General features: G+C 49.4%; 8 protein-coding genes across 8 annotated transcripts; 5 read left to right on the top strand and 3 right to left on the bottom strand.

Annotated features, from left to right (window-relative positions):
* Positions 1–4898: 4898 nt before the first annotated feature.
* On the top strand, positions 4899–6743 carry H6S33_007645 (uncharacterized protein; the record flags this gene model as incomplete). Its single annotated transcript, XM_044839311.1, has 5 exons — positions 4899–5042; positions 5098–5369; positions 5437–5864; positions 5923–6134; positions 6192–6743. 5 exons carry the CDS (start codon positions 4899–4901, stop codon positions 6741–6743), a joined length of 1608 nt encoding a protein of 535 aa, XP_044688518.1.
* Positions 6744–8996: 2253 nt separating this feature from the next.
* H6S33_007644 (uncharacterized protein) lies at positions 8997–9803 on the top strand (the record flags this gene model as incomplete). The annotated part of the gene is made up of 1 exon (XM_044839310.1): positions 8997–9803. The coding sequence occupies one exon, from the start codon at positions 8997–8999 to the stop codon at positions 9801–9803; it is 807 nt and encodes a 268-aa protein (XP_044688517.1).
* Positions 9804–10909: 1106 nt separating this feature from the next.
* H6S33_007643 (uncharacterized protein) lies at positions 10910–12469 on the top strand (the record flags this gene model as incomplete). The annotated part of the gene is made up of 1 exon (XM_044839309.1): positions 10910–12469. One exon carries the CDS (start codon positions 10910–10912, stop codon positions 12467–12469), a length of 1560 nt encoding a protein of 519 aa, XP_044688516.1.
* Positions 12470–13557: 1088 nt separating this feature from the next.
* On the bottom strand, positions 13558–15098 carry H6S33_007642 (uncharacterized protein; the record flags this gene model as incomplete). The annotated part of the gene is made up of 5 exons (XM_044839308.1): positions 13558–13601; positions 13689–14279; positions 14333–14417; positions 14492–14919; positions 14987–15098. 5 exons carry the CDS (start codon positions 15096–15098, stop codon positions 13558–13560), a joined length of 1260 nt encoding a protein of 419 aa, XP_044688515.1.
* A 736-nt stretch (positions 15099–15834) lies between these two features.
* On the bottom strand, positions 15835–17486 carry H6S33_007641 (uncharacterized protein; the record flags this gene model as incomplete). The annotated part of the gene is made up of 2 exons (XM_044839307.1): positions 15835–17177; positions 17237–17486. 2 exons carry the CDS (start codon positions 17484–17486, stop codon positions 15835–15837), a joined length of 1593 nt encoding a protein of 530 aa, XP_044688514.1.
* A 2128-nt stretch (positions 17487–19614) lies between these two features.
* Positions 19615–20349, top strand: H6S33_007640 (uncharacterized protein; the record flags this gene model as incomplete). The annotated part of the gene is made up of 1 exon (XM_044839306.1): positions 19615–20349. One exon carries the CDS (start codon positions 19615–19617, stop codon positions 20347–20349), a length of 735 nt encoding a protein of 244 aa, XP_044688513.1.
* Positions 20350–25316: 4967 nt separating this feature from the next.
* On the bottom strand, positions 25317–25790 carry H6S33_007639 (uncharacterized protein; the record flags this gene model as incomplete). Its single annotated transcript, XM_044839305.1, has 1 exon — positions 25317–25790. The coding sequence occupies one exon, from the start codon at positions 25788–25790 to the stop codon at positions 25317–25319; it is 474 nt and encodes a 157-aa protein (XP_044688512.1).
* Positions 25791–26456: 666 nt separating this feature from the next.
* Positions 26457–26747, top strand: H6S33_007638 (uncharacterized protein; the record flags this gene model as incomplete). Its single annotated transcript, XM_044839304.1, has 1 exon — positions 26457–26747. One exon carries the CDS (start codon positions 26457–26459, stop codon positions 26745–26747), a length of 291 nt encoding a protein of 96 aa, XP_044688511.1.

The following is a 26747-nucleotide window of genomic DNA, read 5'->3' as shown; positions in this document are numbered from 1 at the left end:
TTTACATTACTGTGGGTCTACCTGCGCTGCGGCTTTCTACAACCAAGATCTGACTGTATTTGTATTGCCACTTCTACTGCTGCTAATACGTGCGCGTAACCCAACACGAGGTCTTCGGTCTATGCTTAATTGTTACATGTAGCTAAAGGTGTACTACTGATACGACTCCAACATCGGCGAGTCTCGAACGATAGGAGCGATCCCCAGACCTTACCTCCGGGTGGAGCCTGCACACGGACTAACTCCTCTCCCCCATCTTTAGAGAAATGTATGTAGAGAAGTGTAGTAATTGAGCGTGTTATTCCAACTAACTAGAGAGGGGGAATGCCCCATATTTATACCAAAGAAAGGTAACACAAAACATAGTGAATCATAACCGTATAAGTAATAGAAAGACATGACTAATAAATACCCGAGAAAGAATGAGTCAAAACCCGTGACTCATGATGACAAATGAGAATCCTCCAATACTATGAAATGTGCTGAGCGTACTATTTCAAGAATCTTTACAGGACTACTCTCCTAGCCCCTCGCCGGCCCCCGCCCCTCTCTCTTTGTAACAAACTCCGCCCCCGCCCCCCCCCCCCCCCAACATCATCAACACCTACCGTCTTTGCTGTACATCTCTCCGTCCAACTCCCAATCCCCCACGCCGCCCTTCGCTGCATGACCCGTAGGACAGCCCCATTTGGCGCTGGCAGATACTCGGAGAGGCGTTCGGTTCTAGCCTTGGTTGCGCTTTACATGCTGATTAATAGGAGCATGATTTGCAGGACAATACCGACACGGGAGAATGTATAATATATATACTTTGGAAAAGGTCTAAAATGACACAGTTTTCGGTATACGTGGTCTGAAATAACACATGATGCAAAATGACACAGTTAGCTATGATCAAAATAGAAAGTCCGCCCCTTCCTCTAGAAAAATTGAAAACCAAAACAGCCTCCTAATTTATTTTACTGAAATTTTTTAAATAAAAGACAAAAAAGAACAAAAGGTACTGCAACGACTTATTGCCAATTGTGCGTTGCTACCCCCACCCCTGGTTTGAACCCAGGACCTTGTGTGTGTCCTGGGTAAACACTCGGTGTCTAACCCGACGAGCAGTCTAACCACTAGACCACTCGCCCATGGTGGATTCTGCACTGGAGTGATAATTGAGCTTGGCAGTGTGCCAAGATGAAGCAGAACCCCTAACCCTTTTCAGCCATCCATAATATTCGTCTCATATTGCATCATGTGTTGTTTCAGAGCACGTCTCCCGAAAACCGTGTCATTTTAGACCTCTTCCGATAATACTTTCGGGGAGCGTGAGTTTCGTGGCGCCTCTCGGACACCCGGAAACCTATTCCTCCTATTATGAATATATGTAGTACAATCGCACAAGACCAGGACGTAACTAAGCTGTATCGGAAGTATACGGAAGCTTCTTTGATAGATAGTGAAGACGGTGAAGAAACACGACCGGCCACCTATTGAAAGGGCTAGGGTTTCTGGTAGGTTAATTTTCTTTTTAGTGAATATACGTGCTATCTGATGGACCAAAGAGTATTGTTTAACTGGGAAAGGTTTTAAGCACCGGTGAGTCGATCGATGGAATGATAATCCATTGGAGTGTTAGATCGAGTGATGACTCATGATTGAAATCATGATGCACGTCTTTTTTTCTTTTTCTTTAATTTATTACGATACACATCTAGGTACCTGGGTACAAAAAGGTTAAAGAGTTCGAATATAGTTCCCGGTGTATATAGCATAAAATACGGGCACTGGTCAATAATAGGAAGAGGACCTTTGTGAGCGTTAATCCACCCAGCGAAAACCTTGTACTTTGTATGTAATCTTGAGGTGATGGCTCGATGCGGTGCCTAGCCTTCCTGGTAACGTCTTTCGAATTCGGGTGCAGTAAATCTAGGGGGAGGCGTTTTCTTGAGCTTTGGAGTACACATGCGATAAGAGATTGAATTCTGACGGGTACGGGCTCCTCGAGCCAGGTGCTTGTATATCTAGCGAGTGGTGGTACGGACTCATGCTCAGCCGGTGTACAGAGCCGATAAGAGGTGTTTTGAGGCCCTATTGAAAGTATAGAACGCCGCGAAGGTGCACCTCTTGTTAACGGCGCCGGATACGACGTGTATCAAAGCAGGGACGGGTTTGTTATAGCTATAGCTAACTAAGGTCATCTGCTAATGCTGGTATACCTGGGATACAGTGGATACCCGAAGGAAGGAGAGCGTATCTGTAGGATCTCGTATGGTCAAAATGGGGAACTATAGAAATGTCTGAATAGTAGAGCTTGTACTCGCTAGACTGAGTAGTCTTACGGAGAAGTTTGTGGGGCAGGGGGATCTGCGGGTGATGCCCTCCGTTATCACTCAACCCAAATCGGACCTGCTCTGCATTTAATAACAATCTAGCACTCGTATGTGCTGTAAATAATCACCAGTCGGGACAGCTCCTTGTGCTTCCCTCTTTTTCTCGTCGTTACTGCTATTGTTTGAAGGCGGTCTTGTTTCACACCGACTGTTCCGACAACTGTTGTCTTCGTGCTGGTTCTGTGCTGAGCGCGGGGGTTAGCACAGATTTTCAAGTGGCGTTGGCGGCTTACTATGTTTTGCTGTGCCGTTGTAGGAAGAGCTATATTCTGTTAATGGTGGTTTCGGTGTTTGTGTGATAATGGTGGTGAAAGATGAGTTTCGCAAGTGAGAGTGAATTGTTATCAAGTTCATAGATGCAGCCTGTGTTCCGACTGCACAATGTGGTGTGTGGAGGTGTTGAGGTGTTGGAGGTGTTGGTCGAGGTATGGTGATGTCTTAAGATGTACATGTAGTTTAACTGTCAAAGTACGCTCCTAGTCTCCCGGATCCCTCTTACACCTACGCGGGTACATGTAGTATACTGATTTGCTAAGCATACGTACACACGATGTCAGTGTAAACACGGGGAGAAAGAGAGGACACAGTAGAGCATTAAGAGCCTACATATAATCATCAATACAATTGAATGCGATTCTTCGTAAACTATCTACGATCACCACCGGGACGGCCAATCCCCTCATCTCTGCACGGTATAAAGACAGGAAGGGAATCTTTATAAATTTATCAATCAAGTACATATGGCGAACTGACATCTACAATGCCATGGTTAACCAGATAAACGACCTCGTTATCTTGGCCGGTTATACTGCTCTGTTGCCAAGTTTGCATCATGTAGCTGTTTGGATGTGGGCTAGGAGAAAACTCCTCCCCCTTTTATATGATTCTTTGTTCTTGTGCGCAGGTTTACTCTTCTACCCTAAAACGTCCTATTGGCGATCCCTACTTACTTTTAATTGGGTGTCATGAGAACATTGGCCAGGTACCGATCTCTCCATCTCTTCGGCACAGTCGGAATAACATAGGCCCGAGCTGTTGTGCAAAGCCGACTCTCTCTCTTTATCCGAGTGGTCCATGGGTAACACACGGGGCAACCACTCCAACAACCGAGTCCAAGGCTTACATACATGTATGTATTTCTGAGCCCAAAACGGGGGTCGGCGGAACTCCGGTGACATATGGCCGAGCCCCCTTAGTAACAAGCATACTCACCCATTACAAACAAACCCGTCGCTCCGGTCCAGTTAAGCTTCGGCTCCAGGTCTCCTCGGCCGCGCGTTTATGCATGACTAGATATATGAATGTACAGCTTACATGCATGTTATGACTACATGTACCTAGAGAAGAGGGGGGTGAGGCTCTGTGACGACCCCGCCAAGTGCCTGGAGGGCCGCGCAGAGTAAGCTTTGGATGGTTGCTCGTATTATCCTTGATCTTAGCATTGCAGTAGCAGAGCCGTGGGGAAAGAAAGAGCATCCGACCCGATCGATCAGTAATAGCAAGTATCGCCAGATTAATAGAACCCTAACCAAGAGGGTGGTGTTTGTCCTTTAGGGTTGGCGAGGGATTTTACATCGAGCGAGTCTGCTGGACGAATCCTGGTCAGTCAACAAGACGTTTTCAGCTAGCCGGCCAGCTAGTCAATGATTATTATTACAGTTTGACGAATCAGGTAACCAGGGTCTTGGCATCGCAACGTCGCGTGCACTGCCGGAGGCAGACAGGCACTGTGCAACTCGGCGTTTCGGAGGTGCTTCGGTAGTCGGTCCTGAGGTGGAGGTTGTTAACTTGTCGGCTCCGATGCGGGGGCGTCGGCTCCGAGCTGTTAGTTAATTTGTTAGTGACTAGGTATAATGATGGGGTTATTCGGTTCATTACCCGAGCTGAATATCTATCCAGAGCATGGGTGGTGGTGGTGATGCAACAGCAAGAGTCATATTCCTATGGATCGATGGCTGTAAGTGTCTGCCAATGTCTTGACGTAGGTCGATACAAAAAGTTTTTCTTTTGTCAGAGTCATGATGGATTGTACATGTAGCTGTCAGCTAATTATAATTAGTACAGTTGCCTCATTATGAGGTCGAGGTTAATAGATACCTCTAAGGACATGACATATATTCCCAAATACATGTAGTCGGTGTGGTGTTACTAATTAGCCCCAAGTGAGTAAGGCTGTGCTGATAATCTTTGATTAGCGCACCCGTTTCAGCCCTAGCACGGGGAGCCAGTCCAGGATGGTTATGAACACTAATGGGGACATGTACATACAGCAGAGAAGCATCATGGCTGAGCATGATGATGAACACTGGTAATGAATGCATCAGATCTGCAGAGACTTTTACCCATTAATTCAATACCCAATGCTGTTCGCAATATATTCCTGTATCGTCCGTGGCCCTCCAGTGAAGTATATAAACCCGTCCTATCTCTCCTCTATATTCAATCGCTATCACTCAGCTACCTTCTCTACAGTCCATACTACCGAATCAAATAATAGCAGTAATACAATAATCGCCCACCATGATTCTCTCCAGTCTGGCCCTCACACTCGGGCTCTCAGCCCTCGCCGCTGCCGCACCAACCCCCTCAAACAGCACCCTCAGCACTACCGACTTCCCTATGATTGATCTAGGCTATGCCGTTCACCAGGCCACCTCCTACAACGTACCTTCCCACTACTTCTCCCTTCTCTTTCAACTACACCTAACACAATTATCAGGAATCCTACGACGCCTACACCTTCTCCAACATTCGTTTCGCCGCTCCCCCCACTGGCTCCCTCCGTTTTGCCCCTCCCCAGGCCCCGCTGGAGAATCGCACCGCAGTCCAAGACGGCAGCAGTGGAGGAACCTGTCCCCAAGGTCAACCCGCCTACACCGGCAGCGACCTCACAGAAAAGGTTGGGGTCAGCGAGGACTGCCTGTTCCTTGACGTCATTGTGCCGCGGAAGGTCCTTGAGGGGGAGTATACCGACGTGCCGGTGCTTGTGTGGTAAGTAGAATGCACATATTACTAGCCAGTAATATTGCAATAGAGCACATTAGGCTAATTGGTGCAGGTTCTTCGGCGGTGCATACGTCCTAGGATCCAAGACGCTGTATGGGGACCCTATCAACTTCCTCGTTGACTCCCCCAGCCCTGTGATCTATGTTGCGCCCAACTACCGTCTCGGCGCCTTCGGCTGGCTCGGTGGCCCCAGCTTCACGCTCAGCGACAACACAGTCCCGAACGCGGGTCTCTACGACCAGAGGTTCGCGCTCAAGTGGGTACAGGACAAGATCCATCTCTTTGGAGGCTCCAAGGATGAGGTCACCGTCATGGGCGGCTCTGCAGGCGCTGGATCAATCATGCACCAGATCTCCGCCTACGGTGGTACGGGCGAGAAGCTGTTCAAGAGGGCCATCCCCATTGGACCTGGGTTCTTTCCCATTGGTGGACATTCGGGCGCCGAGAATAGCTATCTGTCTTTGCAGGCTGCGACAAATTGTATTATGCTTGGATCCTTAAGAGAGTGTCGATTTTTTGCTAATATAATGCGATGTAGGTACCGATCAGGGAATTGAGTGTCTTCGTGCCGTCCCCACGGAGCAGCTGCAGCTCATCAATAAGCAGATCATCTCTGATGTTGCACCCCCCGGCTTCGGCTTTGGGCCTTCCGTAGACGGGGATCTTGTCCCCGATGTGCCCTCATACCTCTTTGCACAAGGCCGCATCCAGAAAGACGTTGAAATCCTCGTCATGGATGACATCAACGAAGTACATTCCCCTCTCCCTCCTCTCACCCCTTCTTCATCCCCACTAACACACCCTTAGGGCGAATCCTTTATCGGAAACGAGACCACCATCAGCGCAGACCACATCACGTCCACCTTCCCCGGCATCTCCAACGCCTCCATCGCCGACCTCCTCGCGCTCTACCCCCCACCCAGCGACAGCACACCGTATAAGACCGAGCAGGAGCGCCTCATCAAGGTCACCGCCGACTCCGGCTTCGACTGCAACCGCTATGCCATGTCCGCCGCGCTCCCGGACAGCACCTACAACCTCGTCACCACCATCGCGCCCGGAGCCCACGGGACCTGGTCCTTGCTGCTGTTCAATGAGATTCCTGGCGCGGATGCTGTCGTCGATCGCGATATCCTCCTTGCGACTAGGAGGTTTGTGATGAACTTTGTGGTTGGTGGAACGCCGAATGAGTTGCAGGGTGGTAATGGCACGGGCGTGGGGCCGGAGCATGTTATGTGGCCGACGTTTGGCAGTGAGGGGAAGGGGTTGGTGGTGAGTGGGACGAATATGACGGTTGTAGATGCGAGTGGAGATAAGGAGGTTTGTGAGTGGTGGGGCAAGGCGCTCTATCTTAGCTAGTTAATTAGGTGTGTGTGTGTTGGGGGGTTTGGTAAATCGTGTGGTTGGAGGTTTGTGGGGGGGTTTGTAGATATGTAGTTTGAGTGTTTGTGTGTGTCTTTTGGTAGCTTTGTCGATAGTGGCAGAGTTTTGTTTATTGTAATTTTTATCCTAATCGAGGAAAGTTTATAACCGCGAGTGATGGTCTGTGAGTCTGTGATAATGTGGTTTAGGAACAATTCCGATAGTTTCATTAAGTCTCCTTTCACCCCGAATACGAAATTATAGACATTCTATCCAGCGGGGAAAACATCAAGTTTTCTCACCGGGATTTTATTCTCTTCTACCCCAAGGAAGTCTTTTATATCTAAACAGCCGCGCACCGTTCTAAAATGTTAGTGGTCGCTAGGCCAACTAAAACACCAGACTCAGCTTTATACCACTACGGTAAAACTCCATCCTACTACATACAATGAACATCAAATCACCTTGCGACAGCCGCCAAGACCACCGGAGGTCCAATACCTACATGTAGGTGTGCACCGCTTTTGTTCCATCTGATTTCTTGATAAATGGGAGGAACAGTACTGATCATGCAAAACATACCATGGCCATATTCTCTCTCGAAACATTATTTTTTTTAAGGGTTAAATGTAGAGTATCACCGGTAAAAAACGCGAAAGTCAGAATCTGGATGGAAGCCACAAAGAGCAATTTTTTTTTTTTTTTTTTTTTTCATTTTATTTTTATCTGCGTGTGGAGAGATAGTTTTTTTTTTTTTATACAGAGTCGTGCGAGACCGTTGACCCAATAGCCACCAGCGCAGGCACTAGACCAATGGTTTGTGCATCCGCACCCCGGAACCAGGGAATCCTGTGAGTGGGTGAGCGACTACACGTTATAGGTGCCTGGTAAACCCTTTTCTTCCCCGGCTGCCGTTGGCGCCAAAGGTTGGTTTTAGTAAGGCTGGCACCAATACTCCCTCCAGTTTGACGGGAGCGTAGATACGAGATGGAAGAGCCATCTCGAGACCTGACCGTCGCACGGGGGGTGGAAGTCGGTATTGTAACGTGGGGTACCACTTCAGCACAGGGCGGGGGTTCCTGTCGGAGGGGTCCTGGCGGGCACCCTATGAGCAGTCCCAACCTTCTCCCTCTCCCTCTCCATCCCCATCCTTAAAGACATCTAATAGTTCTTCACGTAGAAATAAAACGTTAGCACAAGCCCTCAATCATCCAGACCAAGAAGAGAACAGTGCGAAATAGTTGAAAAAAAGGGTGCAGTCAGAAGTAAAAGCATTCAGCAAATCGCAGAGAGCGGAGGGGGCGCCCACAAGTGGGTCCCACCGCTCAACGAGACGTTATGAATTTTCAGTGTATATTTAAATCATCATCCAGTGATGGTGGGAGTAGGAGAGGTTGAGATAGATATGGGGTGGGGGAGAGGGGGAGGGATTGGGAGGGCTTACAGTTTGGTGTTGTGCTGTGGATGGGTGGGGTTGAATTGGATGGTTAGTAGAATCCATGACGACGTTTCTGGTTCATCTGGTGAAAAAGACGATGAACGAGACGGATGTTGTGGTTGTGGTTGTGGAAGAGAGGGAAGGGCAGAAATTTCGCAGGTTTGTAGGGACTGGCTTGGCAGGTACGCTAGTGGCTGACATCATTGCTTACTGTGCTTTTTGGTTCTGGGTATGTATGTACCCTAACCCTGGTTTTGACTCCGGGAATGGATGTGTGTAAATATTTTTTAGCATTTGGTGGCTAGCAGCATGCATGGGCCATGACTCGCTTTTCATTTCGTTTTGGAGTTTTAGCTGTTGGCGTGCGTGTGTTTTCGACTCTGGACGTTTTCGTCAATTGAATGGTGGAAATGATCGTTCGTGCGGCTTTTTCCGGCTAGGGTATGTCGAGCACTGGTACTTGCACGGGGTCGATCAGATATTTTTGTTGTCTCGCTTTTTTATAATTCAATGGGCTATAGCTACATGTAGCTCCCGGGTCATTCACGGCTCGAACCTAGGTGGAGTGAGGATTCAATGCCCGTGGCGCCTTACTCCCGATGTCTATTAAAGGCTAGTTATGCATTGAATGCGAAATATTGCCTTTCGCACCATAAAACACCTATGAGCTACGTACCACTTGAACCCCCCATCTCACACTCGTACTCCTGCCACATCCTACACTTCCAACTCTACCAATTGCAACTTTAAACACCACTACAATTCCCAACCCCCAGTACAACATTAAGAACTTACCCTCCACCACCAGCACAATGGAATCACCCACAGCAACAATCCAGCTCTCCCTCGCCCCCAAGTCCTTCTCCCGCATGAAGAAATCCCTCACCACCCAGCTCCAGCACCGCACCATAAAGCTGCAGCAGCTCTGCGGCCGCTACAACTACGCCGTCAACTACATGAAAGACGCCAAGGCGAAGCTGCAGATCAACAACATCATGCTCCGCATCGCCGAGGACGAATACAAGCGCAAGACCGGATCGTCGGGCGCGGACTGTGCGGGAGGACGGGCGACGTGCGGGTTTAATGGCTATTGCGACAGCCGGCCGGTCTTGGCCCTCGCGGTGCGCAAGCAGAAGGATATCTTGTGGGCGATTGGCCAGACGGAGACACACTTGAGGAGCGTTTGGCAGGCGATTATTATTGTGAGGAAGGAGGTGGATAGGTTGACACGTACACTAGAGGATTTAAAGGGGGGGAAGGTGGTGCCGGGCGTTGTCGAGGACGCGGAGCTCGAGGGAGGTGCGGAGGGGCAGTCATCGGAGGGGGAGATCGTGGAGGGGATGGCGCAGCTGTTGGTTGGAGAGAATGTGGAACTTGCAGAGGGGCCGGCAGAATTGGAGGCAGAGATAGTCGAGAAGCAGCCAACTGAAGAGGAGGCGAAGGTTGCAGTGGAGGCGCCAGCTGAATTGGAGGCAGAGGTAATCGTAAAGCAGCCAACTGAAGAGGAGGCGAAGGTTGCAATTGCCGTGGAGGCACCAGCAGAAGTGGAGGCGAAGGTTGTCAAGAAGCAGCCGGCAGTAGAGGAGGAGGAGGAGGAGGAGGCCTGGAATCTTGTTTAGTCTAGTTATTCGGTCGAGAGTGTTATCCTTTAATTACGAGTTTGCAATAAAGTCTTGATTAAACTTCTCTAAAAAGGTATATCAAGATTCGTGATAGTTGTCCTGTTGACAGACTGTGGTTAAGTTATTCCTACCAATGCGAAGGCTATACCATGTTAAAAGTAGGACGAGCCTTTAATGGATATCGATGTCTAGAGCTGATACAAGCTATCTTATAAGAGCCCGAGTAGGCCACCATTCCTCTTAACAACAGACCCTTTACAATTTGACAGCGGATCCTTTACTATTCGACATCGTGACCTTACTGTCTAGAACGACCCATATCCAACATATCACTTGTGTTGCAACCCGTGCAATCAATCCCCCTGACCAAAAATTCCCCCGTTCCATGCTGTTTAATTAGTTTAACGTTCCGAGTGACATCTTGTGACCTGCTGTATATACTCCTCACCGACGTCCCTGGCTGGCGACACTAGTCCGATGTACTTGTTAGTCTCGTCCCAGACTGTTTTCAATTCGTGCAGAGCACAGATTATCACTCAGGTCTTCCAGCCGCGGACAACCGGCATGTGACTGTCAGCTACGTACGTATACTACAACCGTGGACTTAATTATGTAGAAACGCTAGTAGTCCTGTTGATATTATCATCATCGTCTCTTCTCTTCTACAATTGCATATTGTGGTTTTGGCAATTGGTCTTGCTACGACCGTTGGAACACGCACTGCCTTGCTGTACTCCGCGCGGTACTCTGCTGCTCCAGAGGATTTGATGCTAAGCTGCGGTACTATGGACGTCCCTGAATGGCACGATAGTATTGTACTCTACCTGCATACATCGACTGGGTTGCAATTGATGCAAGGTCCCTGCACTGCCAAGACCTTGAGGCTCTCTCTGACTCAATCATTGACTGCATTGACTGCATTGACTCACAGGGAAAGGACCGGCATACATGTAAGCTAGCAGCTGGCTATCCTAGCTAGAGCTCAGCTCCCCCATGCATGCAACTCAGCCCTATATAAACCTCACCTCCTCCTCCCCTCCAACAACTAGATCTCGATATTAACCTACATATACAGTATACAAGCAGATAAGATTCCAAGAAAAATGCCAGCCACACGCCTCACCCTAATTGCCAACGCCTCTCAAAACATCCGCTGTCCTCTGCTCCTCCCCTCCTCCTCAGACATCCTCACAACCGTCTTCACCACCTCAAAGGCCAAACTCCGCATCAAGAAGCCCACGCGGCTCTTTCTGCGCGGCGGCCACGAGCTCTTTACATCAGACGACATCCAGCAATACCTCAAAGACGACCTCGTCCTGCTCATATCCGCCGGCGAAGAGTATGTCGGCAACATCAAAGCACCCCCCAGCACTACATGCACAGTGCACACAATCACATCCGAGCTCGCCCTCGACCCCGTCTCGCTCTCGCAGCTAAACGAGTGTGCAAAGCTCCCCGGCATTATCTCTGCCGTTGGCCTGCCGGATCTACATCCCGGCACGAGATTTCCGATTGGATGTACGTTCATCTCGGATGGATACATACACCCGCCATTGATAGGCGGCGACATCGGCTGCGGGATGAGCTGGTACCGGACGACACTGAAGGCGGATAAACTGTGGGACGCGGCCGGCGTGAAGAAAGTCGCGGGGAACCTGGTAGGCCTGGAGGGTGAGTGGATGGGGCCTGCTGAGCGAGAGGCATGGCTAAGCTGCGGCACTGCCGACGGCAAGTCGCTGAGCGTGGGAGAAGACTGGGACCGCTACCTGGGCACCATCGGGTCCGGGAACCACTTTGCGGAGCTGCAGGTCGTGGAGGATATCATCCCCTACGACGATGGCACGGGCGAGGTCTACACACCTCCATTTGCGCCGGACGAGGTGATTCTGCTGGTGCATTCGGGCTCCCGTGGGTATGGCCAGCATGTCTTGTCGCAGTTCTACAACTCGTCCTCGACTGAAGAGGACATCTCCATTCCCGCCACAGACCCGAAGGCAATCTCCTACCTCGCTCTCCACAACGCGGCCTGTGCCTGGGCCCAAAGCTCCCGCGACCTAATCGCACTGCGCTTTCTCTGCTGCCTCGAGTCCTCCCTCTGGGACAGCCCCGAATCCAACATCCCCGCCTCCTACGCCGATATCCAAAAACGCAAGGCCATGGACATCCACCACAACAACGTCACACTCACGCCGTGGCCCCCCGCCGCGCCCGAAAAGGACGTCTACATCCACCGCAAAGGCGCCGCGCCGTCCACGCCCTCTACCCCCTTCCTCCCATTGCCAGGATCCCGCGGTACGCCGACTTTGATCCTGCGGCCGCTATTCACGGAGGCTACATCGCACGGTGCACAGAATGCGCTGTCGCTGGCGCATGGCGCGGGCAGAGTCATGTCGAGATCGAAGGCGCGGGTGGGGATTGCGAGGAAGTATAATGGCGACACGGAGGTGATGACGAACATGAAGCCGTTTTCGAGGAGCGGGAAGGGGCGGGTGATGGAGGGGGCCGGGTGGGTGGTGTGTGATGACAAGGAGCTGGTGTGGGAGGAGGCGCCGGAGGCGTATAAGGATGTGGAGGTTGTGGGCGAGGAGATGGTGCGGTGTGGGGTTGCGGCGGTGGTGGGGAGGGTGCTGCCCAGGGTCACGTATAAGGTTAGGAAGGAGTAGAAGTGGGTGCTGGGAGTCGGTTTTGTGTAGTCTAATATTTTATTTACATGTCTACACGAAGAAGCCACAAACTCGGAGAAGGAGTCCCTGGCTTCAGCGTGGACCTGAAGGGCTGACCTTTATACTATGGTGGACGAAATCTATACCCAAAGTCAATCCTGTAATCAACGCTCGGCCCATGCCAACAGTGTTGAAAATATCAGTTACTCCCGATCCCAGAGAATTCATCCAAACCCTGGAAATTACTCATAAGGTTAGTATTATTTCTATGTCTACCCATTGAGTTCTGACTTTTTATATTTGAATGGAAGCGCATGTAAATTCACGATTGAGGGTACTGGCGGCATTGAATAGGGATGATATCCACATATTTCTCAGCTGTAAATGTGGATCATAGACGATCACTCGGTAATTTGATAATCACGCTATACCTAAGTAAAGGAGACCAGCTCTGCCCTTACAATATTTACCGGGGAATAATACATGGAACAAACTACATATAATCCTCGATATAATAATTTGAAAACCCCAAGCTTTGTGGGGCAGGCTCGCGGAATAGTACAAGTAGTTTCGCTCCTAGACTGCTTTTTGGATTTTGTTGTCGCAGATAATCATCAACATAGTCTGGGCATGCGAGTAGCGGAATGGGTGTTAAGACACGTTATAACAGCTATTGCAGTTGTCATGGTTAAGTATATAGATGTGTTAGTTTTGAGACCCTGTAAAGGTAAGCTGATGCGCCCTCTTAATCCAATCGTGATCTCTCTCATCTTCTTTCATTCGAGCAATATAGAGCAGCAGAGCTTGATCAACCATCTTTCCTGAAAACCAACCAGGCCTCAGAGAGAGCGAGGCCCCAATCACCAACGGCCTGGAAGCGTCAAATCTCTTCTGTTGAGCGAGCCGGGTCCGGGCTTCTATCTAAAAAATTCTTCTTTTTTCTTTCTCGATAACCAACTATAGATAATTACAACATGACCAAGGCTCGACCAGGCCACGAAACACAATGGCTAGTCCGCCCAGCCATGGGACTCCGCCCTGGCTTTGTTCTTTTGGGCCTGTGGAAGTCATTCTCTGAGTAGGCCCTTCTACAACTTCGCTTTTTGTTTCCCGTCCATCTCCTCCACCGTCCCTACCAGCCATGCCCCGTCAGTGCCCACCACAGAACCTAACGCCAAGGGAGCTAGAAGAACCATCGCAGATATATAGATATACTTACTCACACGATCCCTCCGAATATCCTCAATCCTATTACACCCCGCCAACTCCATCGTCAAATCAAACTCCGCCAGCAAACTCCTCATCACATGCTCCACCCCCACCTCCCCCTGTATCGACAACCCCCACACCCACAACCTCCCCACTAGCACCGCCTTCGCCCCCAGCGCCAGCGCCTTAAACACATCGCTCCCCGAGCGTACCCCCGAATCAAATAGCACCGTCGTCCTGCCGCCCACCGCAGCGACAACCCCCTCCAGCGCATCCAGGCTTGCAACAGCGCCATCGATCTGTCTCCCAGCATGGTTCGACACGACAACGCCGTCGCAGCCCACTTCCACCGCCATCTCGGCGTCGCGGGCGTCCTGGATGCCTTTGATCACGAATGGCTTGCCGTTGGTGAGCGTCTTCCATTGCTGCAGGACCCACTTGACTTTCTCCCAGTTGTGCGAACGGCCGTGCCAGATTGTGTCGATCCACTTCTGGGCGGCGGCCTTGGGGTCTGTTTCAGGGTCTATGCCGGCCTCCTTCAGGCGACGCTGGAATACTGGGTCTGTAAACCCCAAGGAGGCTCCACGGCCATGATAAAACGCTATGTTGCGGTCAGCACAGTAGCAAACAAAAGTGATGGAGACTCTTCAAAACCATAATTCCCCGTCGCAATATCGTCATGCCGCCAGCCCAACTGCCAGGTATCAGTAGTGAGTATAAGCACATCGAACCCCGCACCCTGTACACCAATCGCCTCTCATCAGCTCACACCTCCTCCCCACCAACAGAAACAGACAGACAGCCGCATCATACCCACGCCCTCTTCAACAGACTCATCGTCAACTCGTCATCATGCGGCATATACAGCTGAAACCACCTGACCCCCTCCTCTCCATTCGCCTCGCCCACACTCTCAACCGGCCTGCTCCCCGCCGTACTCAGGCAATACGGCAGCCCCAACCTGCCCGCCACCCGCGCAACCGCCAGCTCCGCCTGCGCATGGTAGATCTCGTTGATGCCGATGGGCGCAAAGCATATCGGCGCCGGGATGCTCCTCCCAAAGATCTCGGTGCGCGTCTCGCGCCGGTTCGTGCCGACCAGGGTGCGCGGCAGGATGCGGTGGCGCGCGAAGGCGGCCCGGTTGGCGTGGTGCGTGTGGGATTGGCCGGCGTTGGAGGAGGCGTAGAACCAGCCGTTTTGGGAGAGTTTGGCGCGGGCTTCGCGCTCGAGCTTTGTGGGGTCTGTGGTTATAGCACGGGTGTTAGGAGAACGGGGAATTGGAAGAATTAATATTGTAGAGGGAGATACCGGTGTTGAAAGGCGGAAGTTGGCCGTTCGCGGCGTTGATGAGGTTTTGGCGCTGGTATAGGTGCCAGTGAGGCGTTGAGCGGTCTTTCCACTGGTTTTCCTCGTCCGACATTGCAAACAGGTCTTCTATTAACAGTAACAATAATACATACCAAGAAACACGACTTACAATCGGATCCCTCACGGGGGTTTAAATATCCCACCTCACCTCACCTCCCTCTGCCCTGCCCTGCCTGTGGGTGGTGGTGAGGTATCGATGACGTCGACATCCGACCGTTCCGGTGGTCATTGGGGCAAGGGCCTTACTCTTCGTCCCCCCCCCCGCCAGTCCCGCTAATACAAGCGCTGTCTGGGTGGATCTAAAACGCGTCAAGTTGGATTTACAAATGAATAGCTGCATGAGGACGACCAAAACATGGGCGAGTGAGAATCTATGATTACATGACAAGCAGGAAATGATCGGATCGACAGCTTTTTGGAAAGTGTCGCAGGAGTGGGCGCGGGATCTGGTTTCGTCGTGTTCACTGTTGGTACTTGTTGGTACTTGGCTTTTGGTGCTGAATTGAGGTGGGTATGGAGAAATAAAGGATCATATATAGGATCTTGGGAGGGTGCGATCCCGAATTAGAACCACTCATCCAATATTTCACGACACCTCACTCTTTTAATCCTCTGCTATAGAGAGGCTCTTTGATCTCTACAGCTTCTGCGGTTTGTTTATCAAAGGACTGAAAATAACAAAAATTATCCCTCGTACATGCAATTCCCTAGCTTTTAACCGACTTGCTTATAATTCACTAAAATAAAACTAATATAAACATAACTAAATAATATACACAGAAATGTTTCTAAGCCCTCCATGGCCCTCCACGTCCGCCTGGTCCACCCCTAGTTCTAATGGTTGTCGCAGTGATAGTTGCCGACGCAGAGGACGAAGTGGTAGAGGCCTTCTTCGTCACCAAGGTTGTCGCAGCCACAGCAGTAGACGTCGCCTTAGTTGAGGTTGAAGCCTTAGTCGAAGTTGCAGCCTTAGTCGAAGTTGCAGTAGCAGCCGCAGTGCTGGTAACTTCTCTGGCTGTTACTTCCGCCGCAGCCACCGATCCCCACAACGCCGCGGGAGTGTACACGGGGATTGACTGCGTAGTCCCGTACCCTGCGACACCCCACGCCGGGCTAGTCGGGCTTGTGAAGCCTGACATCGTGGTAGTGATGGTAACGGTGCTGCTAAACGCGGTTGGTGTCGCCCCGCTTGCAAGTTCTCTGGCACAGTATCCGCTTCCGTAGACATTGTTGCACTGCAGCACCACACGGTCCTTGTTCACCGTCCACATTGAGAAGTCCTCAAGCGTGATGTTGGTCAACGGGACCACATCCGATCCCTTAATCACGATGGGTCCACGGTTGATGCCGTTATCCACCGTGCCGGTCCAGTTGCTGAATACAAGGTTCGACAACGCAATAGCACCTGTGTTGGGTGTGGTGTGGGAGTACCAGTATTGATCGATGTCGAGAGCGTATGTAGTGTCGTATGCCCAGAAGTCCTCGAAAATGCTGTTGCGGACGTAGCCGACGGCGCCGGTACCGCCGGGCCAGGTCTTGATCATGAGCATCTGGGTGCACTGGTACACGTTGATGCGGCGCATGTGGATGTACTCGATTTCTGAACCGCCGCTGGCAGCGTCGAGTGAGCCAATTGACATTCCACCAGACTGGTTACAGTAGATATCTTCGATCAGGACATTCTTGGAGGGGGTCTTGACGCTGATACATTCGTCTCTGTTGGTAACCTCGATGTGGTGGAGGTAGCAGTTGGAGTCACAGATCAAGTCAAGGCCGTCAAGGCCACCCTTGTTTCCACCACGGATGGTGATGTGGTATGTCTCCATGTTGACGGCGTTGTTGTGGATAAGATGGAACGTGGGGGAATCGATCAGGAACAGGTCGTGGACGGAGTAGTTGGTGCAGTTCATGAAGCGGAGTAAACGGGCGTTCTGTGATGATCCGGAAATGCGTACTTGGTACCCGTTTCCTTGGATAGCACCTTTGCCGTTGCTGGAGTACATCTCCAAGTTTGTGGCACGCTTGATAACAATGGCATTGCCAGAGAAGCTTCCCGCAACATCGAGCGTGATGAGACCGTCAAGCTGGAAAGCCCAGTTTGATCCTGCGTTCAAGACGACACCGGTAGACACTGAAAGGCGTTAGTTTCCGCTATCTGCGAAGGCCAGGCAAGGAAAGGAGAAAGCTTACTCAAGTAGTTTCCCTCGGGAACATACAATGTTGCTCCATTCTTAGCGGCAGTAACGCATGCAAAAGCCTTCGTGATCGCAGGACCAATATCGGTAGCTCCATCAGCTACACCACCGTAATCCAGCACGTTACAGATTGTGCTTTTTGCCGACAGGGCAGTAGTAGGGCCTACGGCCGTGCCTTCGAGAAGCTGCCCGAAAACCGCCGGGGCAAGAGCTGCAACAAGGGATAGTGCGGTCTGGAAACGCATTTTGGAAATGAATGTGGTATAGACGCTGCACTGCAGGTCTGAATATGTGAATGAAAAGAAGTGAAAAGAAAGGACGGAATGAAGGAGTACAATCAATCCAGTTGTTGCTGTGCGAGAGAACAAACGAACGGTCGGTAGAGCTGGTGGGGGATGGTGATGTCCTTTTATTCATACATCTCTGTACGCGCTTTGGTCTCCGAAGCTCAAAAAATATTTTAATATAGTTGTGACGGTCTACATATTAATTGCTAGTACTCTCTCCACTTTATTCACCGCGGGGTGGTAAGACCTTTGCGCTCTAACCCGCTTCGTTCTTTTATTAAGGGTTCGGCAACACCTCCCTGGTTGCGCACCAAGCCTATTTGATTTAAAAGCCAATTGTTGTTCCGATCTGCGCAGGGATCGATGTTTCGTATATAACCCCAACCCAGGCCAAGTTCGGTTGGATCTCTCGGCAAAACTGGTGAACATTCCAACTTGAAACCCGAGCTTCTTTCTGTCTCTTGGCTATGGGTTGTGTTTGGAAAACCTTGTTTCCCTTCAGGGGCTGGGTGGGCAGATACGTGAGCTAGATACCAGGGCACTTAGATCGATTAAGTTCGAGTTTTTGCATAGATCGTTGTACGTACCGGTGGGTATAACTAGGAGATTAAAAGCTTGCATTGTTGCCGATCGTCCCGAGAAATTGGACACGGTCTTCCCTTGGACTGGGTCCTTCTAGATGCGTGCTAATCTTCTCTACTTTGTTGCGCAAAGTCCATTCATGACACTAGCGTTGGTGCGGAACTAGCTGGTCTTATTTTGTATTATTCTTGTTTAATGGGGGGTATCAAGGCCGCAGATGAGATAGCTTGATATCCTTAAAACATACGCTATTATAGTGATTGTACTATGTGATTAACGTGCATGCTCAGAAAGGAGTAGAAAGCAGAAGGCGGAACAGATGATGCAGCCAGATTTTGATTCTCGTTTTGATGACATCGCCCCCGACACTCTTAAGAAGCAGTCTATTCGAGGAGGAAGAAGCCATTGATCAACGAGAAGTAGGGCATGGAAGCGAAGTACGTGAGTCCTTCCTACGGATGAATCACGTATCTGAAGGAGACCCCTGAGATTGCATTAGCATAAATTTTAATATATAGAACGATTTCGGAATGGAGATTGAAATACCTGGAATGCCATTGCCTTCACCAATACGGTGAATCTGGGGTTCGGTATTCTTATACCTTGTTATTGGGCGATCTCGAGGTGCCAGTGTGTGAGGATCAAGAGAGGGTTGGCAAGAATTAATTAGGCGTAGGAGTATAAGCAAGAGCACATATGATCCACCAAACAATCTTTTCAGTCAACAGTCTTGAGCCGCCGGAGTCCCTCATCGATCGTGATAGGTAATCCTGAGGGGCAAGGTGAATAGGTGAAAGCCTATGTATGCTGACGATGTCGCAGGAGAAACGATGGAAACAGAATCTCCGAATATCCAACTCGATAAACTGGTAAGGCGTGGTTTGTTGCAAAGACGGAGTCAAGTTAATATGTATTGAACTCATCTACGATGACAGGTATATCGTCTTGCAACTTGAGAACCACGTACCCACCCTCTCAACTGATCCAGTACCCGTTCCTCTAACTGGCCTGCTACCATTGTCGTCCTTTATCGATTGCGACAGAACTAACGGACGCGTACATCCTCTTTGGTTTCGGTATTGCATGCTTATGAACCATTTTGGAAGCGATACATGTCCTTTGGCGATCCTGAGATATCAAACTCAAAGAATGGCTTGAGCCTGGGGCGGGAGAGTTGTAGTTAATAATTCTTGTAAAGAAAGGATTCTGGATCACTGCATAGAGGCCCAAAGATTTCTTGATAGATCGATACGCTCCGTGATTCCGAGTGACGACATATGATGCAAGCTCATCCACATGCATGACTGTTGTCGTAACCACATTCAACCCAACCAAACTTTCAACATCACACCATCAAGCACCTCGCATGGTCGCAACTTCAACTTTTTGAGCATTGCTTTCAAGTTAGTATCCCCAGCTGCATGAAATCCGCTCTCCAATTAACCACGATAAAAGGGCCTCACCCCACTAACCCATCATCACCAATCCCTCCAACACCACGACAATGTCAAACCAGGCGCCCCCCACCCGTTCATACTCCACTAGCTCCGGCATAACCCAGGCCTCCCGTCCGCACCAAGCCACGCCCTACGCCCCCCCTTATCAGTACCAGTCCCGGCTCCCTCTGCCCCAGGCCCCGACAACCCCCTTGCCTCCGCCCCGGGCAAACACCACTATGGCGATCCCTTATATCCGTGTCAACCCTCCGGCTCTCCCCGTCTCCCGTGTCCTCTTCCCTTCGCAGCCTCATCCTCTAAAGTGGCGTGAGCACCCAGGTCTCTCCCGAATCCCGAGACTGGTCCCGACTCCAGAGACCCCGACGCCCCCAGGGAGGAAAAGAGAACGATTGCCTAGGGAGGTGTCGTCGGCGCCAGGAAGTCTGAGGGACAGAGATAGAGGATGGAGCATTGACGGTAGGGTCAAGGCGAGAAAGACGGTCAAGAGAGGTTTGGCGACGCCCTCGGCATCGGAACAGGGACCTGAACCGTCAAATGACACAGCGAGAACCTGGCCACTAATGGATATGGAGAGGCTGTCGCTGCATGAAGGATTGTCCTTGAACCCAGCGACTAGAGAGGAGGGTGAGGCTGAGAATGAGAATGAAGAGGCCGAAGATGAGTCCATGACTGGGGTCACTCAGTCTTTGGCGACAGGTGGGAAGAGGAGGACAAGCTTCAGAAGGTTCGTCAAGAAGATTAGGAGATCTTTTAGCAAGGTCACGGAAAGATTAAGGGATTAGAGGAGGATATATTTCCTATAAGTGACCACGAATTTAGAATGGCTTTTTTCTTTGCAAAAAAACAGATGTCTAAGTTGGAATAGGCTTTAGAGACGTTTAAGATCTATGGAAATTGATAGGGTAGTCAGTGATTCATGTGCCTACAATATACACATAGATCTCTGAAGATCTGACCACTAATCATGAGTATTATCCCCAGGACGTTGACAACTCTCTAATACAGGCTAACTAAATATTAGTTATTATGATTCGAACGAATATAAAGTCCTTTGCACCCACTTTAATTGTAATATCTACCTACAGCTTTGCAGAATAATCAATCGAAATTGATACAACCTCACTTTCCAAGAGTCAATGGAGAGAAAGATAAAATAGAGTCATATGAAATTAGGAGACCTTTCTGTTATATAAACCAGTCCGCCCATTAGCGAGCGCGGCCCCTCAGCGAGCGTTGCCCGCTATTTTGCCCGCTACCCCCAGGTTACCCACCAAATTTTGGTGGACGCTCGCTGATGGGCAGGCTAGTCTAAACGAGATCTCTCAATTTCATTCTCATCTCGTCTGGTTCTCATGGTTTTTTTTTGGGGGGGGGGGTTTTGTTTTGCGTGTCTCGCGCCAAGAATACAACAGTCGAGTGATGATCTATGATTCGTTTGCAATTCGGGGAATCAACTTTTAGAATATGAGCGGTTCTAAACACGAGGTTTCCCAACCTCCCTTCTCCCGCACTAAAATCCAAGCTGAAAATGAGTCCCACTGTTAATTCTCGAAGCAACATGTCACATTTCAGATATTTTATAATAGGTTCCCAGCCTCCAAATGTCTCTCAGCGGGACAACCCGCGATCTACATGCATTGTTTTACCTTGGTTGTGTCTCGATTCCTGATCATGAACCGGGGACCGGGATACGTTGAGCGTTGACATCATGGATGACGTAATCACAGGCTTTATTATTATGGTACCTGACGCGACCCGGATTTGCATGAATATGGGGAAATGGCCAAGATTTGGATATGAGGCGGGTGGCTTGATGAATCTGGAATTTAGAGTAGGGCGAGATTGAACCCGAAGTGCCAAGGGCTTGCAACACCAGACAACCGCTACAGCTGGGGAGGCATATATATACCTTTTCAGCAATAACAGACATTATTACGGCAAAAATCAATCAGCTAGTAATACTTACATTTAATATACATAGCTTTCTTCTTTCCCACGATAGGCCCAGCAGGTACGTAAATTATGTGTACTAGTATTTCTTGCGCATGCTGGCCGGGATCATATATTGAATCTTCGGGGATTATTCTTTCTGAACAAAACGAAGGCGTATATTGGAATAATTCTAGTAGCTGCAGGTCTGCCTAGCTAGCAGATATATTGATATTTCATTCCTAAACTTTTTTCAATTTGCGCCAAAGCCTCCGCGGCCGGCTCTAAATTCGGAAGGTCTCGATTGCGGATCATGGAGGATTGACACCAATTGATCAGGTTAACGGAAAACGGGGCTGGCTCTGTTCATAAATTAGATAATTTATTGAGTTTTTCAGCTATCAAAATCTGACTGGGATGGGGATTTGTGGGTCAAACACATCTAATTACTCTAGATATTGATCGAAGTCGACGATCGCGATGAATTAAACAAAAAAAAAAAAAGAATCGAAGTCGACAAAGTGGTAGACGGCGCATGTCTGGATGTGTTTACTGGCGGATAACTGATGCGCCCCAAATTTGTGCCACCCCGGACCCTGACACTGTCAGATTTCCACCACCCAGGGCAAAATCTCGATCTATGCAATCCTCCAATCACAATTATATGATCACAGCCCACTATGTCCCTTACTCACATCGCCATCCCCTTTTCATGGTTCAAAGCAACAAGCCATCCAGAGCCAGAGTTAGAGTTAGAGCCGGGGCCAGAAAGCTCATCTCAGCTTTTCAGAATGCAAAATCCCAGTTGAAAAACTGGGGTTGAGTCTGAACAAAGTTCGGTGTGACATAGTCTTTGGTAAATGTCTTCCTGAGCCACTTGAAATCCCTCCTCACTCGGACAGTTAACAAAGAAAAGAAATGATAAACACTTTAATCGGTTTCTATATCCAACTATTCGAGCGAGGGAGTACTCGTGTGGCCCGGGAAGGCGTTTAACGGATACCAGCCTGTCTAGTCCTAGTGCCTATGTCCCACTTAGACAACATCAACCCCTTTCAACCCCGCAGTTTTTTCAAACTACCCTACTGATCAATCTGGGAGGATCCTTGATTGGCTTAAAACTTAACTTGTCTCTGGCACTAGCATAGTTGACCTTGAGTATGGAAACATCGTCCAGCTTTGTTAACTCTCCTCCTATAGATGAGAGGATCTAAGGGTATCGAGCACCTCAGTTCAATTAATTCTATTAATTATTTCTGTCATGTGATCGCTAAGATTCCGGCAACCGGCAATACCAATTGGGACTACAGGACAGCTGCAGGATGGCGAGATACCTAGTTCAAAGGGGGGTGATTTCGAGTGAGTTGGCAGTTTTTTTTCAATATCTATCATCGTTGATCTCACCTTCTTTCTTTTCATACCCCCTCAGACACACTCCTGATCGAAGCCGTAATCATCTTCCCATAACCTCTTGGGCTCAGATTCCTTACGGTGCCAGAAGCCTTGGGCTCGAAGTCCCAACATACAGCACCAATAGCATCATCTCGCGCTGAAGCCACAAAGCACCACACAGGGCGTTAAACTGCTGCAATATCGCCGCCACTGTGGCACCGAATCCACCCTGACAACACTTCGGGAAATAGTTTTCCCACCACGTACTGCCAAGCTATTGAATAAGGTGTGGCAAATAAGTGCCCCGTCGAAATGCTTTGCAGGAATGCCCGAATACCAGAATACCGGTATTCCAATCTGCATATTCACGGGATCCTGACAGGAGTTCTTGAACGACGTCATCCATGATATGGTGTCAATATACCTTACCAAAATCTAAGGGATTCCTAGACAGCAAGGCTAGTATGGAAACGGTTTAAGCTTTTAAGCGAAATTGGCCTTTGATACAGGGTAACTTGGGACCACAGGCCCAGACTTTAACAACACTATTTCTCGAATGAAGATATGGGATGTCTTTTAGATAAGGAAAACTATGATATTACAAATCTGTTCGACCTTTTCACTTCTGAGATCGTACTTGAAAGCTTATTTGGATCTAACAACAAACAAACGATAATAGAATCATAGAATATCACTCGGGCGATCGGCACGGCATTGCGGGCTTCGGCTTCGTCAAAACTTTCTGGAACTTAAGACCTGCACTTAACCAGTACTCTTGCCACTCGCCTTTTACATGCTCCCCGCTTTATTGTCGTTGGGATTTTCATTCATTTCCTTGCGATTTGTCTGACGTCCGCCTTGCCAAGACTTTCATGATCCCATGTCTCGGAAAACCTGATTCTACACTATCCTGACACCATCATTTCGCTCCGTATATAGCTTCGTCCGAGGGTTTCCCCTACCCAACTACAAAAAAACCTTCGCCCTGCGTTTAATTCCTGCCTCAATTTCCAAGGTTTAAATTACTACACAAATTATGCGTGTCTCTTGGCAGGGCGTTTTTTTTTTCAACGGAGCTCCATCCCGGCGAAACGGATTAGCCGAAGTTGTCCAAATGTACCTTCGGAGGGAGGAAGGGTTGAGGATACGCGTATATCAGAAGAGAGAGAGGAGCCAGCTTCTTTTTTTAGTGGTTGCCACCCGGCCGGATTCGGTGTGGCGCTCGCCAGCAACCCGGGTCAAACAGGAAGTGATCTGCATACAGAAGCCAAACATTGCGATTTTATCAGCTGTCGATTAACAACCGCCTTGCAGGGAGGTATGGGGAATAACACTGACCACATACGACAAGGTTTCCGTGAATGCTCTAAAACCACAAGCTTACGACTCATCACTCCGCAAAACTTCTTTCTGCGATTTCTGTTACGCACATCACCACCCTAGTACTGGTAATGAGTGGATTGCAAACGTCTCTTCTCGCCGTTATTGGTAAGGTCATAGGCGTTATAGTGGCTCACGGACGTTAACTTGCCTTGTCATTACTCTTTCACACCTGATACAAATATATCCTGGGAAAGATTCATTTACAAGCACGAATAATGTCACATTCTCATCGTCCTCCGTCCCATCCCTATCCCCGATCTGGTATCATAAGTCCCGGGGGATAGATAACCTAATTGAATCTATTAGAATACTGCTATCCGGTTGGCCGGGATTGCTAACTGTCTTTGTGGTGGCGGTGCTCTCGACTACATACAGGCATGCAGACCAAGGGAAGGCATCCAACTCCACTTCACACGCCACTGCCGGAACTATCAACCGCTACTATACGAAGGAGACATCGAGCATCGAGGATCGCAAGCGATACTACAAGAGACTTGCCAAAAGTTCCCTTATCTGAGAGCAGGGTTGACAATATTGTATCGATATAGCGCCTACACGATACCAATTAGGGGCATGTGTTAAGGCCAACTCGGCAAACCCGGTAGATTCAGAATCAGGGGAACTGCAAAGGAGTGATAGGCAGTGCGCTGGATGATGTGGTGCCCACCCTCAGTTGTCTGTATTCGTGTCAACAAATGTGTACTTTGTATGAAAGACGCAGAGGGAAAGGAGAACGAGGGTAAACAAAGCGGTAACTATGCTCAAATATATGCAAAATATTACCAGAGGATGGCATCCGGTCTAACAGGTGCAAAATCAAGGTTAAACAAAATTTACCTCTCATCAATAAAATTACTAGTAAAACTTCTCCTCGGGGTGAGGTATCAACTGAGTCTTTGAGAAAAGAACTGATATATAAAACACCAAAGAAATGGTAACGAACCCTCTATTCCGTCTAGAAAACACCAACGAAGATGCTCGTAGCCCCATATGATGGAAAAGATAGTTTATCCCTCCTTCCGCCCACAATTTCCCCATATTATACTCATCCATCTCCTCCCGCTACGCTTTTCCCCCCATCCTCGCCGTTTCCATCCCAGTCCCCGTCTCTTTTTGATCCACTGCTTCTTTGTACCCGTCTTCCCTCCATTTCTTTCCCCCACATTTCCAAAACTGCCTCCTTGTTTCTGTCTCTAAGAGCCCTTTTTATCTCTCCTGTCAACTCTGAAAGCCCATCATATATTTCTTGTTTCCGACTTTCCCACTGCTCTTCTTCCTCCCTGTCTCCCTCCACATCCCATGAGTCCTTCCTTCGTGTCATCTCATCCTTAAGCGCGTGCTTCAATTCCTTCGTTAACGTTTCTATGCGATCGTAGCGATTCTTCCTCTGCTCTTTGCTCAAACGTCTCGATTTTGGGATTGTTGGTTTCTGTAATGCTGCATCGACAGAAGATGGTGGGCCGGAGCTTGACGAACCCTTCTTGGGCGGAACACTGTAGCGACCTGGAGGAGGTTCCATAGGAGATCAACATCTATCTCTATATCGACCACCACAGAAAGAAACCCAGAAGAACCGTTTGTTCAACAGGGAATCTATTCCAAGGATTGATTGATGGGAGAAGTAAGCTAACTCCGTTGAAGTTGGGTTGTGGGAGGGGGTTTGTGGCGCACACCCACAGTTTTCAGAGCGATGTAGCGAGGATTGGTGATCCTGTGTACGTACTCGGAGGAAGTTTCACGGAAAGGTTGAAGAGTATGGCAAGCAAAGCCTTATATTCCGTAAGGATCTTCTCTTCCGCCCGCTAGAGGAGTCTCCAGAACGCGAAAAGGGCGATTCGGAAGGGTAGAGGTTGACCGAGGGTGCTTGACAGTTCTGCAGCCTCGTCCTTGAAGAGTGCCAGCTTGTTCTTGGGGGGTACCCCCCCGTTACGCCACTGCTGATTGGACGGAAAGTCTGTCCGGGGCCCGTTTTTGCTTGAACTTTCTCATTCGCCACTTTACCCGGCCGATTTCTAACCTTTTTTCCCCTTTCGCATGTCCCTTTTCCCAAAATGGAGTTAGAAACAACAGATTATCATTGCGGGGAACCCCGCCGCCCATGGAGTGAAAGCTCGGCGGATAACTAGCAAATTTCCAAGTGTGGATAGCATAAGGTGCCCTGACTGTACGCTAGGTACTTCAGGTCATGCTTTCACTGTTTACGTTGAAGAATCCCATCTTCGAAGACGGTGTTTTCGATGAGTTGAAGCGAGAGTTGGTCACAAAGGTACGAAACGATGCTAACACCAAATCCGCTCTCTTCTCCGGCTACGTCACTCAAGATCGAGAGGCTCATGGGAAGTTCTTGAGGCCGTCCACAGATCAGAATCAGTGTTCAGAACCAGAAAAGCAAATACGAAATCCAGTAGATAGAGGGACTGAATACGGGAGAGTTACAGTCCCGAAACGGTACCGAGACGAGGTTGTTGCCAATTGA

Source organism: Morchella sextelata (genome assembly GCF_020137385.1).
Source record: "Morchella sextelata strain SCLS chromosome Unknown scls_24, whole genome shotgun sequence".
Classification (NCBI taxonomy): domain Eukaryota; kingdom Fungi; phylum Ascomycota; class Pezizomycetes; order Pezizales; family Morchellaceae; genus Morchella; species Morchella sextelata.
The sequence above is the reverse complement of the archived record's forward strand: the minus strand, read 5'-3'. Positions and strand labels throughout refer to the sequence as shown.